Consider the following 14204-nt stretch of genomic DNA (forward strand, 5'->3'; position numbering starts at 1 on the left):
CTCTCTGCATCGATATCTCTCTTTTATTAAACTATAAAACATATATATTCACTTGCTCTCTCTCCCTCTCTTTCTGCATGAATATATGTTATCTCTGGATAAAATAAAGTTTCCCCTATACACATGTTAACAGATCTCTCTCTCTCTCTCTCTCTTCTCTCTCTCTCTTTCTCTCTCTCTCTCTATTTTTTTCCCTCTGAGAACAGGAGATATAATGGCAGACAATGAGTACAAGTATTGTAAATTATTCATGGTAAAAGGCAGTAGTATGTACAATTTTTTATTAAAATATCCCATCTAATTAGAAATATTCAGGCAATCATTCCAAAACATCACTCAAAACAAGTGCAAAAAAAGGAGAAAACCTCTAATTCACCACAAATTATGTACACACATTTGAACACATCAATTATATTATTATTACTACATCTACATGGAATGCTGTATTCATCATTGGGAATTAAAGAAACTGAGAATTAAATACTATTTACACAGATTGTTGCATTGCTTTTCAGCTTGTCAGAACAGGTTAAAACAGTTTTACAGAGATTAAAATTTCCATTAGACCACAATTCATGCTCTGAACAATCAAGTCTTGTTTGGATAGGAAGCAGCAAACCGAAGTGGTATTTTCTAAAAGTGTACATGTAAATGAATGGCAATTGCGCATACAAAAACAGATCCTTCTTATATTCACTTAGCTCCGTATAACCTTCACATCATATAAAAACCGTCCTGGCTTATTGCATCCTGTCTGAACTAGGCTTTACAGATTATATTATAGATTCCAAATCAATTTTAGCACAACTTCTTAGCTACATAGGGGCTTGTAACATAGTGTCCTTCAAATGTGTTTGGGCAATTTAAAAAAAAGGAAAGAAATGTGGACATATTGTAAAACAAACAACATTATTGCACCAGCAGTGAATTAATTTTCCTCTCCTAGTCGTTAAAATGGCAAAATGGCCAATACTTGATGCATTTACTTAAAAACAAAATAAACTGAAGTGCACTTGATGCTTCATAAGAATACACATCAATCATGCATTCTTTTAGAATTTCTAGTTCATGCTGACTATTTTCTCTATTTTCTTCATATTTGAAAAACATTAGATTTAAGAGAATCCAAAATCACATTTTAATAGAATGACAAGATCAAAAGAACCCTCAAAAATTCAATGTCTGTATTCTACTAATTCATTTAAATCCAATCCTGGGTCTGAGATCAAGTTAAACAAAGGAAAACCTAGACCTGAGACTAACTTCCTTTCTTCCTGGAAAATAGCTGAAGCCCAGTGTTGGATTTGAACTTTATTGGAATACTGTATTAATCATTAAAATTTGAGCAATTTTCACAATACAATTTCAGTTTAATTCATGTGTGGCTATTGCACACTCTCCGCTTTTAAAAATTATGAGGAGAAGACAAGGGATAAAACAAAAAAAGTGATTATAAGGTCCTAGAATTTTGAATTTCAATTTCAATGATTTAAATGATTGACTATTTTGACAAAGACTAAAAGACAGGACATGAATGTCCAAATGTAATGTTTGCTCTTAAAAGCAAATTTGAAGCAATGTCAGTACTGGGGTATTTGTCATCAAGTAATACTGATCAACATACAATGATGTGAAAGGCTTTTTAAGAATGATAGTAAGCTTATAATAGGTCATTTTCGTAATGTTACCAAATTTATACTAAAGTGCCTGGAAACAAATTATTTAATTCACCTATTAGAAATCATTGTATTTCAATTATCAGGATTCAAATTACATATATCACGTGTTGTTAGGTAGGGCAATCCATAATGCTTGTCCTCCCTAGCAACAACTAATGTATGCAATTTGAATTTTGACTACTGAGATACATTTATTCGTATCAGGTAAATGACATAGTTCATGATGAGGTGCTTTACAAAGGCATAGGCATAAATCTGGTTTAATTACGAAAATGGCTTATTACGGACTACCATTCAACTTTAAAATACATCAGCTGGTAATTATCAATGCCCATTGCTTAAAAAATATCCTTAAAGTTTCAAGGAGTATGAACTAAAATGACTAAATTCTAGTATTGACTAGCTCAGCTCAGCAAACCAAACTCAGTAAATAAAAATGCTATCAATATACAATCGAGTGACAAAATGACTGAATTGGCTAGTTGTAATAGCCTATTTGTTTACTGTCAATATATCAGATATCCTTTTATGTTCTTTTTTTCAGTCTAAAAAAATATAATGGATGATTCACGGTAAAGATGGCAGTACATTTAAAGAAAACTTGCAAAATATATGCATTTCGCTGATTCTTGACATAAACACATGTATAGTCCATGTTTTAACAGGAAAATGTACTTGAAATAATGAACTGGCTATGTAAAGTAAATTGCATACTGTTACTGTTTCATTTTTTTTTACAAAGACCGCATTCCTTGGTGTATCATAAAACAAAAATTCCTCTTACAATATGAAATGACTATGTGACTCACCAGCATTCTAGCTCACATTAGTTCAAATTCATTTTCATCAGATTGAAAATTAAAGTAGAATCAAATTACATGAAGTCTTGTCATGCAATGTATGAAACACTCACTGACATGATAATACGATGTGAGAACATTGTAACATTTTGTCTATATAGAATGAAAAAATTATTGTATTGCTGTTAAGTGAAAAATCTTATAGATTTGTATAAGAGACCATGAGAGGTGTCTTTGCAGTGATCTTATAATTCATTGTTTTTTTGTTGTTTTTTTCACTAGAATTCTTATGAAGCATTCCAGAGTTGACTCACTCACCATTTCCATGACTATTTTCACTGAATCTTAATTTCATATTTTTCTGCAAATTTGAATGATCAATGGGCAATTATTTCTTATATTATAAATTCACACTCTATTTCATCTAATTCACAAGTCATGCAGGTCAAACTCATTCGCAGGGTTCCAAATTGACATCAACAGGATTTGGATGCACAAATTTTGAATTTAGTGAAAAAAGAACTCCTGCGAAAATAACTGCTTATAAAACAGTAATACTTTGGTATAATACAGGGGTCAGGGTACTGTAAACAAGAGTATCTCTCTCTCTCTCTCTCTCTCTCTCTCTCTCTCTCTCTCTCTCTCTACAATGACAAAAAAGGTCTATTGACATAAAGTTCAGCAGAACCTCGTTATAAAAAACCTCCTTGGGACCAACGATACTTGTTTGTCTGTTTTGTTTTTCCTGAAAACATGTGTATGCTTGTAAGTAAGCAACCAGGAAACTGACGGCTTTAAGTCCTCTCCAAGGGACTTGGTAATGAGGATTAATGCCCTTACCAAAGGGCACTAGCGCATCGACTTGGTTTTGAAGCTGGGACCTCCCAGTTACAAGACCACAGCTCTACCACTGAGCCTTCGCGCCTCCCTGTACCCTTGCGATATCAAAATACAGTCAAACCTCTCGTAGTGGCCACCTGTCTATAAAAAGCCACCTGTCTATAGTGGCCATGTGTCTCCCTTGGAAGGGAAATATGTGTTGTAGAACCTGTCAAGAAAGACCACAGTCTACAGAGGCCACTTTTCTGTTTCCCTTGGGTGACCTTACTAGACAGGTTTGACTGTATTGTGATATCAGAGCTTAAAAACACTAGAATACATAAAAGCTGTGAGAGTTTGTGATGACAGGGTCCGTTATACAGAGCTTCCACTGTACTATCTGCTGTCAAAGGGACGTTAACGGATATCCCCCAACATTGAGTTAACGCCCTTATAGCTCTAAGTAAGCAGATAAACTGAATAGAAATAACCTGAGGAACAGACAAAGAATAGGATCACCACTTAAACTTTTGTGACCCCAGGAGTGCCGCTATCTTGCCCGTTCTGGTTGAAATACCAGATCAAAAACACAGCGAAAGCGATGAAGAGGAGGATGAGAAGCTGAACCCAGAATGATATACCGCCCTCTTCTTCAACGACGACTTCTGTCTTGGCTGGACTGGTTTGTTGTTCCTGGTTCACTCTTTCCGCTGCTGCTGCTCGGCGTCTCGTGGGAGTTTGCCTCCTTGGGTAAAGAGAAAGGGGGTTGATAGAAAGAGGTTATTGTGGTGTTTACATTGTGAATGACATAAACCATTAGACCAAAATTTATTACAGCGAATTTGGACTGATATTCCACTAAAGTGAATCATGAACTAAGAAAGGTGAAGCTTTGAACAGGTCAGCGATATATTTGAGAGACATTTGAATCTTTCTTTTTTTCTGGGGCATGTTTGTTATCCAGGGTGTCATTCTGAAATTATTTTATCTTGATTTCATTGAAATGACTTAAGAGCTTTCATTAAAATGAATTCAGTTTCCATAACATATCTTAAAATGTTTATGTCATCCATAAATAAAACACTTACAGATTGTGATCTCCTTGGGCAGATATCCTGGGAGTTTGAACTTCTGAAAAAAAAGAAAAAAAGAGATAGAAATAGAGCTAGAAGTATGAACTGCTAACTGAAACTATTTAAAACTCTTATGGCTTGATTAAACATGCTGGAAACCACAGCAGTCTTTTTTTCAAAGTGTAAATTAATGGCATTTTGGTATAAAACAAAGTAACTACACAGATCTCAAGTGTGCTCACTATTTGTGTTAAGTCATTATATAAATGTATTTAGACAAATAAATGCTTTAGTTTACTGCACCAGATGCTAACAAGCTTTTGCGGTGCTATTGAATACCATGCAAGATGCCAGCCAGCAACTAATATCCCATGTGCCCAGTTTTTATTCAATGTCAAACTTCTGTAAAAAAGATCACATTAAATCCACTACCTAGTCTACCATGCAATACCCTTCAATCTCTTTCTTGAAACTGTATATGGTAGCTGCATTCACTGTGATCTGTATTCTGTATAATTGGGTATTCTGTAATCTAAGCTAAAATATATATAGTGACCATCCGTACAAGAATTAATTCTTGATATTCTTGATTTGTTGTAGTCATCATACATTGTCTTAACTTGATTATTTTGTTCTTTTCCTTCATATCGTCGCTGTTTCCACGAAGTGACGGTAGTGAAAAAAAATGCATTCACTTTGCGTTACGATTTTCCTCACTACCGTCACTTCGTGAAAACAAGGACGATATGTTTACTGTGATTACTTTTTACTATTTCATAATTGTCCATACTTGTATTTTCAATATCAGAACCAAGATGGAAAGCAGTGACATACTGATCTTGTGAATCCTATTAAATCTATCAAATTAATTAATCAATAAACAACTAAATAAAGTTTAACAACATAAAAAATAGAATGAAGGCAAAGTGTGAAATGTTTCTGAAGTTGCCAATGTAATTCTTGAATTGAAGTACAAGGACAAAATACTGATGCTGATGCACTGTACAACAATAGAATCAGTCATGTATGTGTGGCATTCCACACAATTTACACAATAGTGAACTGAATACACGGCTAGGCTAAAGCATGATTGCAAGACTACAAGGTCATGGCACCTCAATGGATGTGAGTGAACAGGTACGTGGGTTCTATTGCCAGCAAGTAGAGCTTGAACGTGGCATGTTACAGACCCACAAAAAACAAATTTAGTTCGACATCATTTATGACAAAACTGTGTATTATACGATGAACAAAGATATGAAATGAGGGGTTTTTTTTTCTTCACCACAAGCACTTTATATTAAAATTTATCTCTTTCTTTTGAATGTTCCCATTCAGACCCTTCAACAGGGATAAAAGTACATAAGAGTAGTGAGCGATATACGGAGCTGCCAGCCCCAACTGAACAAAAATCCTACTCTTTACAAACATTTATTTGAATATGCAAGAGTTAGTCATGAATGATCGCCCAAATTGCAGATGTGAGATGCTTGTAGAATACTTTACAGGAGAGAATGGGCAATTTGCCGTTGAAAATGGCACACACACACAAAAAAATACACAGCACATTCAAATTTTCGGGAAATCATTTTCTTTTTTTGGCGGAAAATTTTATTTTATTGAGGAAAATTTGGGTGTCTTATTTACTACTAAAAATCGTGCAAAATATGATAAAATCATACTGGTTGGTAGCTCTGAATATAGCTTAGGTAAATAGAAAGAGAGCTCTGGTTTAAAAATATATATATAATACTAAAATATCACTGTGAGAAAATTGTACTTATACAATGCCTAATTCTAAAAGAGCTAAAGCTTCTGCGAACAGAAAAGTATAATATACAATTTACACTGCCCTTTAACCATGTTCATAGCCTACTCCCATCTCTCATCCAGTGTATTAACCTGATTCTCAGGATTACAGGAGAAAAATATGAACACACGTCGTAATGTTATCTTGTGTTTCCAAAATGATGATTGTAAATCACATTACAAATGACTCCATATTCACCTTCTGGCTCAAAATCACTGAATTCTTTTTCTTCTTCTTTTTCCTCCTCCTCTTCTTCTCCCTCCTCCTCTTCTTCTGTCTCTAAATATGAACACACATTTTAAACTCGGTCAATATCGTTATCTTGCGTTTTAAAAAATTGTAAATTGTAAATCACATTGTAAATGACTCCATATTCACCTTCTGGCTCAGAATCACTGAATTCTTCTTCTTCCTCCTCCTCCTCTGTCTCCTCCTCTTCTTCAACTTCCACTTGTTTTGGTTTTGGTGGTTGGGCTGGGGGATTTGTCATTAAGCCGGCTAGCTTCTTCTCATATGCTCCTCTTGTTGTATCTAGAACAAGAATGTACATTGACATTAAATTGCGGAACAAGTTCATTAGGATCACCAAGGGCTTCACACTAACCATTTGGGAAGGGGGTCCAGATTTAAATTTTAATTTTAAGAGTCTGTATGGATTAGCCCTATTATGAAAAATTTGATATTTTGGTGGGTCCGGACTGAGATGTTGGGCGCCCATGTGTCCCAGGTGCCTGTTAGTATCGAGCTCTGCGTTAGGAATTCGTTTTTAAAGATATTGACCTGTGACAAATCTATGGTTTGGAACATCAGACACCTTCCCCCAGTGTTCTACTGGCAAAATGAAGTTAGCTGCCAATTTACAATCACCAGATATGCCATTTTAATGATTGCCAAATTTTGTCTGACATGTATGATGCTGCTTGATGCAGCAATCACCAACATTGATTGTAAAACTGGCAGCAATTGTTATGTTAAACTTCAGTTTGCCAATGCATGTATGAGGAAGGTACATGTATTTACATGTGAAAGTTAAATTGTAGGCATGTGTAAAAGTGTATACAAGTATAGTAATTAGATAAAATTACTAATTTTTAATAAAAAAAGTGGATACGGTAGTATGGAGTGGGGTAAATCCAAGATAACGTCATAACGTCCATGAATAACAATGACAGTAAGCAAAGATCATAGTTTGAACTATTAACTGTACTCAACTGATAGCCAGACTGCAACCTGGACATGGTTGATCACCAAGGAAAGGATATTTCTGGGCCCCATAAACAGTTGTGATTAATCAGAGCTATGCAGTATGCACATACTGGTAACGGATAGGACACTGCAAACTTGCAAATAATTAGACTTGCGATTGACTTGGATTAATCACAATATAAGACAAGGCCTCGTCTTACACAGAGTTGCGATTTATCCAAATCAATCGCAATTTAAGTATCGAAAGTCCTCCAGTAAATCGCAAGTTTGCAGTCTCCTTTATCTTATGTACATAGTTGCAATTGATCGAAACTGTTTATAAGACGGAGCCTAACCATGTCATTCTCCAGGACATTAGCTACTTTTAAGCTACTTTCTTATTTTCTTGTTTCTACCCATTATCCTTAGTAAAATCCTCATTTCTGTCACCTCCAGTAGCTATGCTGTACTTTGCCATTAACAAATGTGTTTACCTGTGATAGCTGCTGAAATGTTGTAATATGAGAGCTCTTCTCTCAGCTCCTTATCCGTCAGACGTTGTACTGTGTCAAGGTTCCTCTCCATCTTCTCATCCTTAGGATTGCTCTTCCCTTTCCTCGGCATCTACCAAATAAAAATAAGAAAACAAAGCACTTGAGAAACAAACATTACAACTACAAAATCCAACGAGTGCTACAATATGCTGTAAATTACAGGGAATCATCTACTGGAGTAATCAAATTTTTCAGAAGGTAGATTTTAAACTCACAGGTGTTCATTTATAAATTTGATCATACAATCTTCACACAAAGCCTGAATGTAGGAAAAGGGAGACTTTCTCATTCTTGACAACTGCCACAGAAAGAGTACAAACTTTTGAGACATAAACTTTCATAAATTGTATACAGCAATTTTCACACCAAGGAACTTTCGCAAAATGCAAAATTTTAGCATTGTGTGATTTGTGTCATTGTGACTTATTTAAAGGAAATATCTCACCCCAAAGAATAAGTGACGGGATTCTTAAAGTACAAGTACAACAATCTTTTCGAAAGTGTACAGGAGCTATATAAATCTAGATATTCTTGGCAAGTCGGCATGATCTAATGCTTTTTAACATGACATAGGCGCAGCCATTTTCTTGAAAGTGTGACATACCAGGCAAACTTGTACATGTATAATGCACCATGCTTCTAATTCAATAACAATTAAGCCTTTACTTTTCAAACGAAGGAACTAAAATATAGAAGTTGACAAAACTATTTCATTCATGGGAAACCTTCAGCTCAGAAGAGCACCAACTTATTTATCTACTTTTGTTCGGACAATTGTAGTACAAAGGATAATAGTAGGTAAATGAAATACTTCATCACCATGCATGCACAAACACCCGGGAAGGAAGCATCCGTAAATTTGAATACATTTAGTTGATAAACAACTTTGCATATACATGTATAGTACGTCACTGCATCTACCGGTACATGCAAGAAAATGGTGATGCTAATGTCTTGCTGAGAAACTGTACATTATGTTTGCTGTATACCTTTCTCATACACTTTGGTATGGAATCTTGTAGATTAAAGGGCAAGAATACAATCAAACTCCCAGAATAACTGAAGTTGTTTCTTGGAGTGAGGTCTCCTTTGAGTACTGCTAATTGGCATACACTTTTGCCTTTTTTATAATGTAAATAAAACTAATCAAATACATTGTTTCATCATTCATGTACACAAATGTGACTGGTTTTATACAGGATTTACATTGACATAAAATATAGAGATTGACATTAACGGTTAGTAACATGGTCTAGTGCATGAGTTTCAACTCCCGAGTCCCCCCCCCCCCCCTCCCAAAGAATTTTTAAACAGTTTGAACAGTCAGGGACTCTTAATTTATATAATATACAAATACTACAATTTTCAACCATATGACACCCAATCAATACACCTTGCACCGACACCGACACGCAAACAAGAGTTTAAGGTGGGTTCGCATGAATCAACATATACAATCAGACTGTACTTACTGTACACTACAGCGAACAGGAAACAGTTGGAAGAAAAACAACAAAAACACGTTAATTCAGGAATATGCTGCTGCAGGACTAAAAATCACTACACTTGGTTGTAGCACACAAGTTTTCAAGTACACCAGCAAAAATGCACTAAAGAAGGAAGTGAAACTCAATCAATGAGATTGAGATAAGTCCATGTGCCTGACATCACAGATTGAACTTTGGCTGTCGATCATGAGTAGTCCAAAGAGAAAGAGAAAGAGAGATCCAATGAAATGGGAAAACCATGGACCTAGTAGGTATGGGAAAACCCAGGCTCCCCTTTCAATGTGCAAATAGTCTCACCATTCAGACTTTGTTTTTAAGCATGCTGCACATTCCATTGTTTCTTGCAGTTTAACTGTTTTTTTGTTGTCTCGTCCCATACATTTATATTTCATCCTTTCTCTCTATCTCTCTCTCTATCTATCTCTCTCTCTCTCTCTCTCTCTCTCTGCTTTCCTTCCTCACTATTTCTTCCACTCTTCTTTTCTTCCTCTCTCCTTTCCTTCCTCTCCTTTTCTTCCTCAATTTCTCTCTTTCTCTTTTTCTTCTTTGATTTCTCCATTTCTCCCCCCCCCCCCTCTCTCTCTCTCTCTCTCTCTGTCTACATTTCATCTATCTTGTTCTAATTTTCTTCCTCTCCTTCTCTTTTTCTTACTCACTCAGTTTGGGTATATGATGATTCTGATTATCTGTTTTATTTACAAATAATATAATGTGGTGACTTGTAAACATATGATTTTTTTTTAATTCTACATGTATGTATTATCTTTGCTAACTCCTAATTTGAACTTCTAAACTTGGTACGTACCTGTTACTACAAATACATGAGCTCAGACTGATTTAAGGGGTTGGGGATATTGGGGATATTGGGGATTTTTGTAAGTTAGCAATGTGAAATATCCTTCAAATGGATCAAATTCAAATCAACATTTATTTGGGTTGCTAACTTGCTATCACTCTGGACAAATATATTAGGATTCTATGTAGCAAGACTGTGCATACATGTTAAAATGCTTGTTGTAATGTATTTCTCAATTTCTTGTTAACTATCTTCATTGTTATACAACTTACAAGACTTAACCTGAAACACAAAGTCAGCCTATCATTTTTACAAAACATTTATTCACACACAGCCACAGGAACCTAAATGTAGTGTTACAAAATAAAAGGTCTGCTAACATAACCTAGCTAAGGGCAGTTTCTGCTGACCTCAGTAGATGACCAGTAATTAATTAAACCCTGGATCAAAATAGGTCATGTCAGAAAGGGGAAAGTCCCCTTCAGAGCATATCAAACATGATGTCATTTTTTGAAAATTAATCACACCAGAGTCCCTGATCATAATAATGAATATCAAGGTTTAATAAAGATTTTGAACAATGTCTGTAGTTATTGCTGTTTTTTTTTTTTGGGGGGGGGGAAATAACATCTGCAGGGCGATCAATGTCATTTTCAAATGAGCCCTCTGAGAGAACAGGATAGAGTCCCGTACTCCTGTTTGAGGTTTATGGAGATGAATATGTTATTACTGGGCTGGCATAAACTCTGCATTAATTATCAATCATCTCATTTTGAGCCAAATCTTTAAAAAAATTCATGAAATAATGTTTCATCATACTTCTGAAGAGAAAAAAAATCTATTACATGGACATGTAAAATTGACTGGTCTCATACTGATTTGTCATCATTTCTTGTTATTTATTGTTCACACAAGACCTGATCACAGAGTCATAGACTACTTGAAAATAATCAGTACCCTGGTATGTTAATACCACACAGGGTAACTATCATATTTGGGGGGATTAATGAGTTACCATAAATCCTGCAGATTAGCAAGAGATACATGCAGCCCAATATTTCTTCTTGAAATGTCTTTGGGCATGATGGTAACCCTCTTGGCGTGGATGGCACACAGGTTGGTGTCCTCAAAGAGGCCAACTAGATAAGCTACAGTACTTTCAAAGTTTCATGTAGCCTTACATGTCAAACTGTGATGCTAAGGCAATACGCGCAGGGGAAAGTGTTGAGTTTTGTGTATGATATATACCATGCTAAAAAGGGTTGTTAATAGTTGTATTGTAAGCTTGTGTGTATGTCTACCTAAACAGCATAATTTTATTGTATTTAAAGGGAGTGGGTAGTTACTTGACAGTTTCCATGTGCAAGGTCATAATTTGCTGAAAACAGACTAGGTGGAAAAAGGAAATACCATTATTAAATGGTTGTAAATGTCCGCACACAGCAACCCCCCCCCCCCCCCCCCCCCCTGTAGGCCAATCCAAGAATATGCAAATGTCAGATAAGGACTTTACCATTTGGGGAAAAGACAAAGCATTACATTAAGCCTGTTGGTAAAAAACTAAAGGCTAATCCTGATGACTGACAACACCCCTTATTGGGTAAACACCTGAGTGATGTCATATTCCCCATGAGAGCTCAATTCTATTTCTATACATGTCTTTAAAGGTAGTCTGACCCTTAGTTTTGCAGGCTGAAAAAATTATGTAAATCCTATGGTAAACAAGAGATTATACCAACTGAAAATCTTCTTAAAAGATTAGAACTGGTTATTGCCTCTATCCTATGTGGAATTATATTGACAATCAGGAATTGTCAAAATTTGTTGCGAAAAATATGCCTTGAAGGGAGTCTGATTTTCAGACACTTGTACCGCATAGTCCAACTAGTAAAGAGTAAAAAAGATATTTTATTAATTGTAATATCACTAAAAACTACTATTAGAAGTGTTCCTACTTGTTAAAGTCCCAGTACTGTAGTGTTTTGCTTCTGAACGAGTAAAGACTAGATAAGTTTAATTTTGGTCATTATAAGAAGCAGGTCATTGATGGGTACAAATGAAATGTACGCTTTACAGCTAATTTTATCTACAAGTGCAGTATGTTATTAACAAATTTAAAAAGTCAGTCAGTCACTCAACAGTGTCTAACAGTGAGGTCTAGAGAGTAAACAATTTTCCTTGCATAACTAGGTCACTTTTTAACTTTGAATTTTCAGATGTCCTATGTGGCATACTCATGATTCCTGCAAAGTTCTACAGAATTTGATGTTGGCTGCAAAAGGGATACACTACCTTTAATAGTATTTTGCTGTTTTAATGCTGTCAAGTGATATAAAATAAGTTGATTGAATCTAATTGTATTTAAAAAAATAACTTAAATCAAATAGAAATAAAAGCCAATGACAATGATGAGCAAGTTTAGCCCTGATCCCAAGATGCCCTGATCCCACGATTACCTAGACACTGCAGGTAAATGTTACATGTACATACAGCCTTATGGTCTGTCCCCAATATGAATTTAGCAACAGGGGCTGGATATCTTTCTTTCAAGAAAAGATCCCCTACTAACTGATTGTAGGATATTTTGCCTTTGCAAATTTTTTTAAATGCTAATTTCTTTCCCGCTTGCCTTTGATAGTTCCCCTTTTTGGATAAATCTGCTATAAATTTGTGTGAATTACGGAATTATCAACATTGTTTTTTTGAAGACTTCAGTTGTAGACTAATTCAACATCGAATGTTGAGATTGCACTTTCACTTATCATAGCCAACTAGGGCTATGTGATTAACGTGATGATAATTATGAAATATGATATTTCATATAATTATCCAAGGAAAGATTGATGATCCTGCAATCCTTGGTCACTTCTTCAGGATTGGTTATGTCCTGTAGGAAATACCAATCATCAACCATCAACCTTTCCTTGTATCACAATGATGATGATACAGTCTACAAATTTTACAAATGCACAGGTAGGTCTAGAGACAATTTTGATATTTTATGATTAGACTAAAGTAAAACATTTAACTCAGACCACCAGTGTTCATCCAATATTGATTTGAAGGTACCGATGGAGTCTGATTCAACCTTGCTTCTTAAAGTGCTTAAAAAGAGCCTTTATTTAAGGCAAATCCTGCTAAATATTTTAAATAAAGTTATCATTCAACTCTTTTGACAATAAATTTCTCTCGTTGCATATAATTGCAGTCCTGAGCTGAGATCTGTTGCACCCATTTGTATTCTAAAATGACTTACTGTAGTAATTTTTTGTAGTAACTGACCTCTATTACTTTGTGTAGAATAGGAGAAGTCAGGGATCAAATATCAGTATCACATTCATATCGTTTGTTTTTAAAATGTGTGCAAACTTTGAATTTGATCAGTTTGAACTCACAATCACATGCATTATTTATTGTCAATCCTTTTCAGGCTCAGCAAGTTCACACTTCAGTCAACAGACAACACAACAGTTCAAATTTGAGCCTAGTTAATACTTAGACGGAGGTCGATAGCACACAAAGTAACGATTATAGTGTACCTGTATAACTTTTGACGCCGGTTCTGCCTCCTCATCACTTGAAAACTCTGACCGCTGAGCTTGAGATTTCACCGGTGCTCTCCTCGGAGTAGCTCGCCGGGCGCTCTGGGTACGCGATGCCTTGACGCTGCTCTCGTACAGCCGAACATATTCTGCTTTCCTTGCGTCTTTTGGAGCTTGAACGCCGAGCCTCTTGAGCTGAGTTTTGAGCTGGCTAATAGTCAGCTTCCACGGGTCTTCTCCTATACTTGACATGCTGGACTTCTAAAAATGTAAATATTATTGAATATACACAATAAAATACAAAATATGTTTACTGTTTACGTTACAAGATTTGACAATTGAGCAAGCCCGCGCGCATTTTCGGATGTATTGCCTACGTCATACGTAATGACATTGTTGATTGGTCAATTTTTTGACATTACTTCCTTTTTATCCAAT

At 35.5% G+C, this 14204-nt stretch overlaps 1 protein-coding gene across 2 annotated transcripts; it reads right to left on the bottom strand.

The window, feature by feature from the left end:
- Window positions 1-247: 247 nt before the first annotated feature.
- On the bottom strand, window positions 248-14145 carry LOC100890394 (putative uncharacterized protein DDB_G0287113). 2 transcript variants are annotated; one of them, XM_011667281.2, is made up of 6 exons: window positions 13764-14145; window positions 7861-7990; window positions 6560-6712; window positions 6380-6460; window positions 4387-4429; window positions 248-4043 (listed from the first exon to the last, which is right to left on the bottom strand). In XM_011667281.2, the coding sequence occupies exons 1-6, from the start codon at window positions 14016-14018 to the stop codon at window positions 3821-3823; spliced, it is 885 nt and encodes a 294-aa protein (XP_011665583.1). In that variant the 5' UTR covers window positions 14019-14145; the 3' UTR covers window positions 248-3820. The 2 variants fall into 2 exon arrangements, with proteins under 2 accessions (XP_011665583.1, XP_003729604.1); XM_003729556.3 differs by lacking the exon at window positions 6380-6460 and having other exon boundaries at window positions 13764-14144.
- Window positions 14146-14204: the final 59 nt, after the last annotated feature.

This window comes from Strongylocentrotus purpuratus, unplaced genomic scaffold, assembly GCF_000002235.5.
Source record: "Strongylocentrotus purpuratus isolate Spur 01 unplaced genomic scaffold, Spur_5.0 spur5_scaffold_6, whole genome shotgun sequence".
In the NCBI taxonomy this organism is placed as follows: domain Eukaryota; kingdom Metazoa; phylum Echinodermata; class Echinoidea; order Camarodonta; family Strongylocentrotidae; genus Strongylocentrotus; species Strongylocentrotus purpuratus.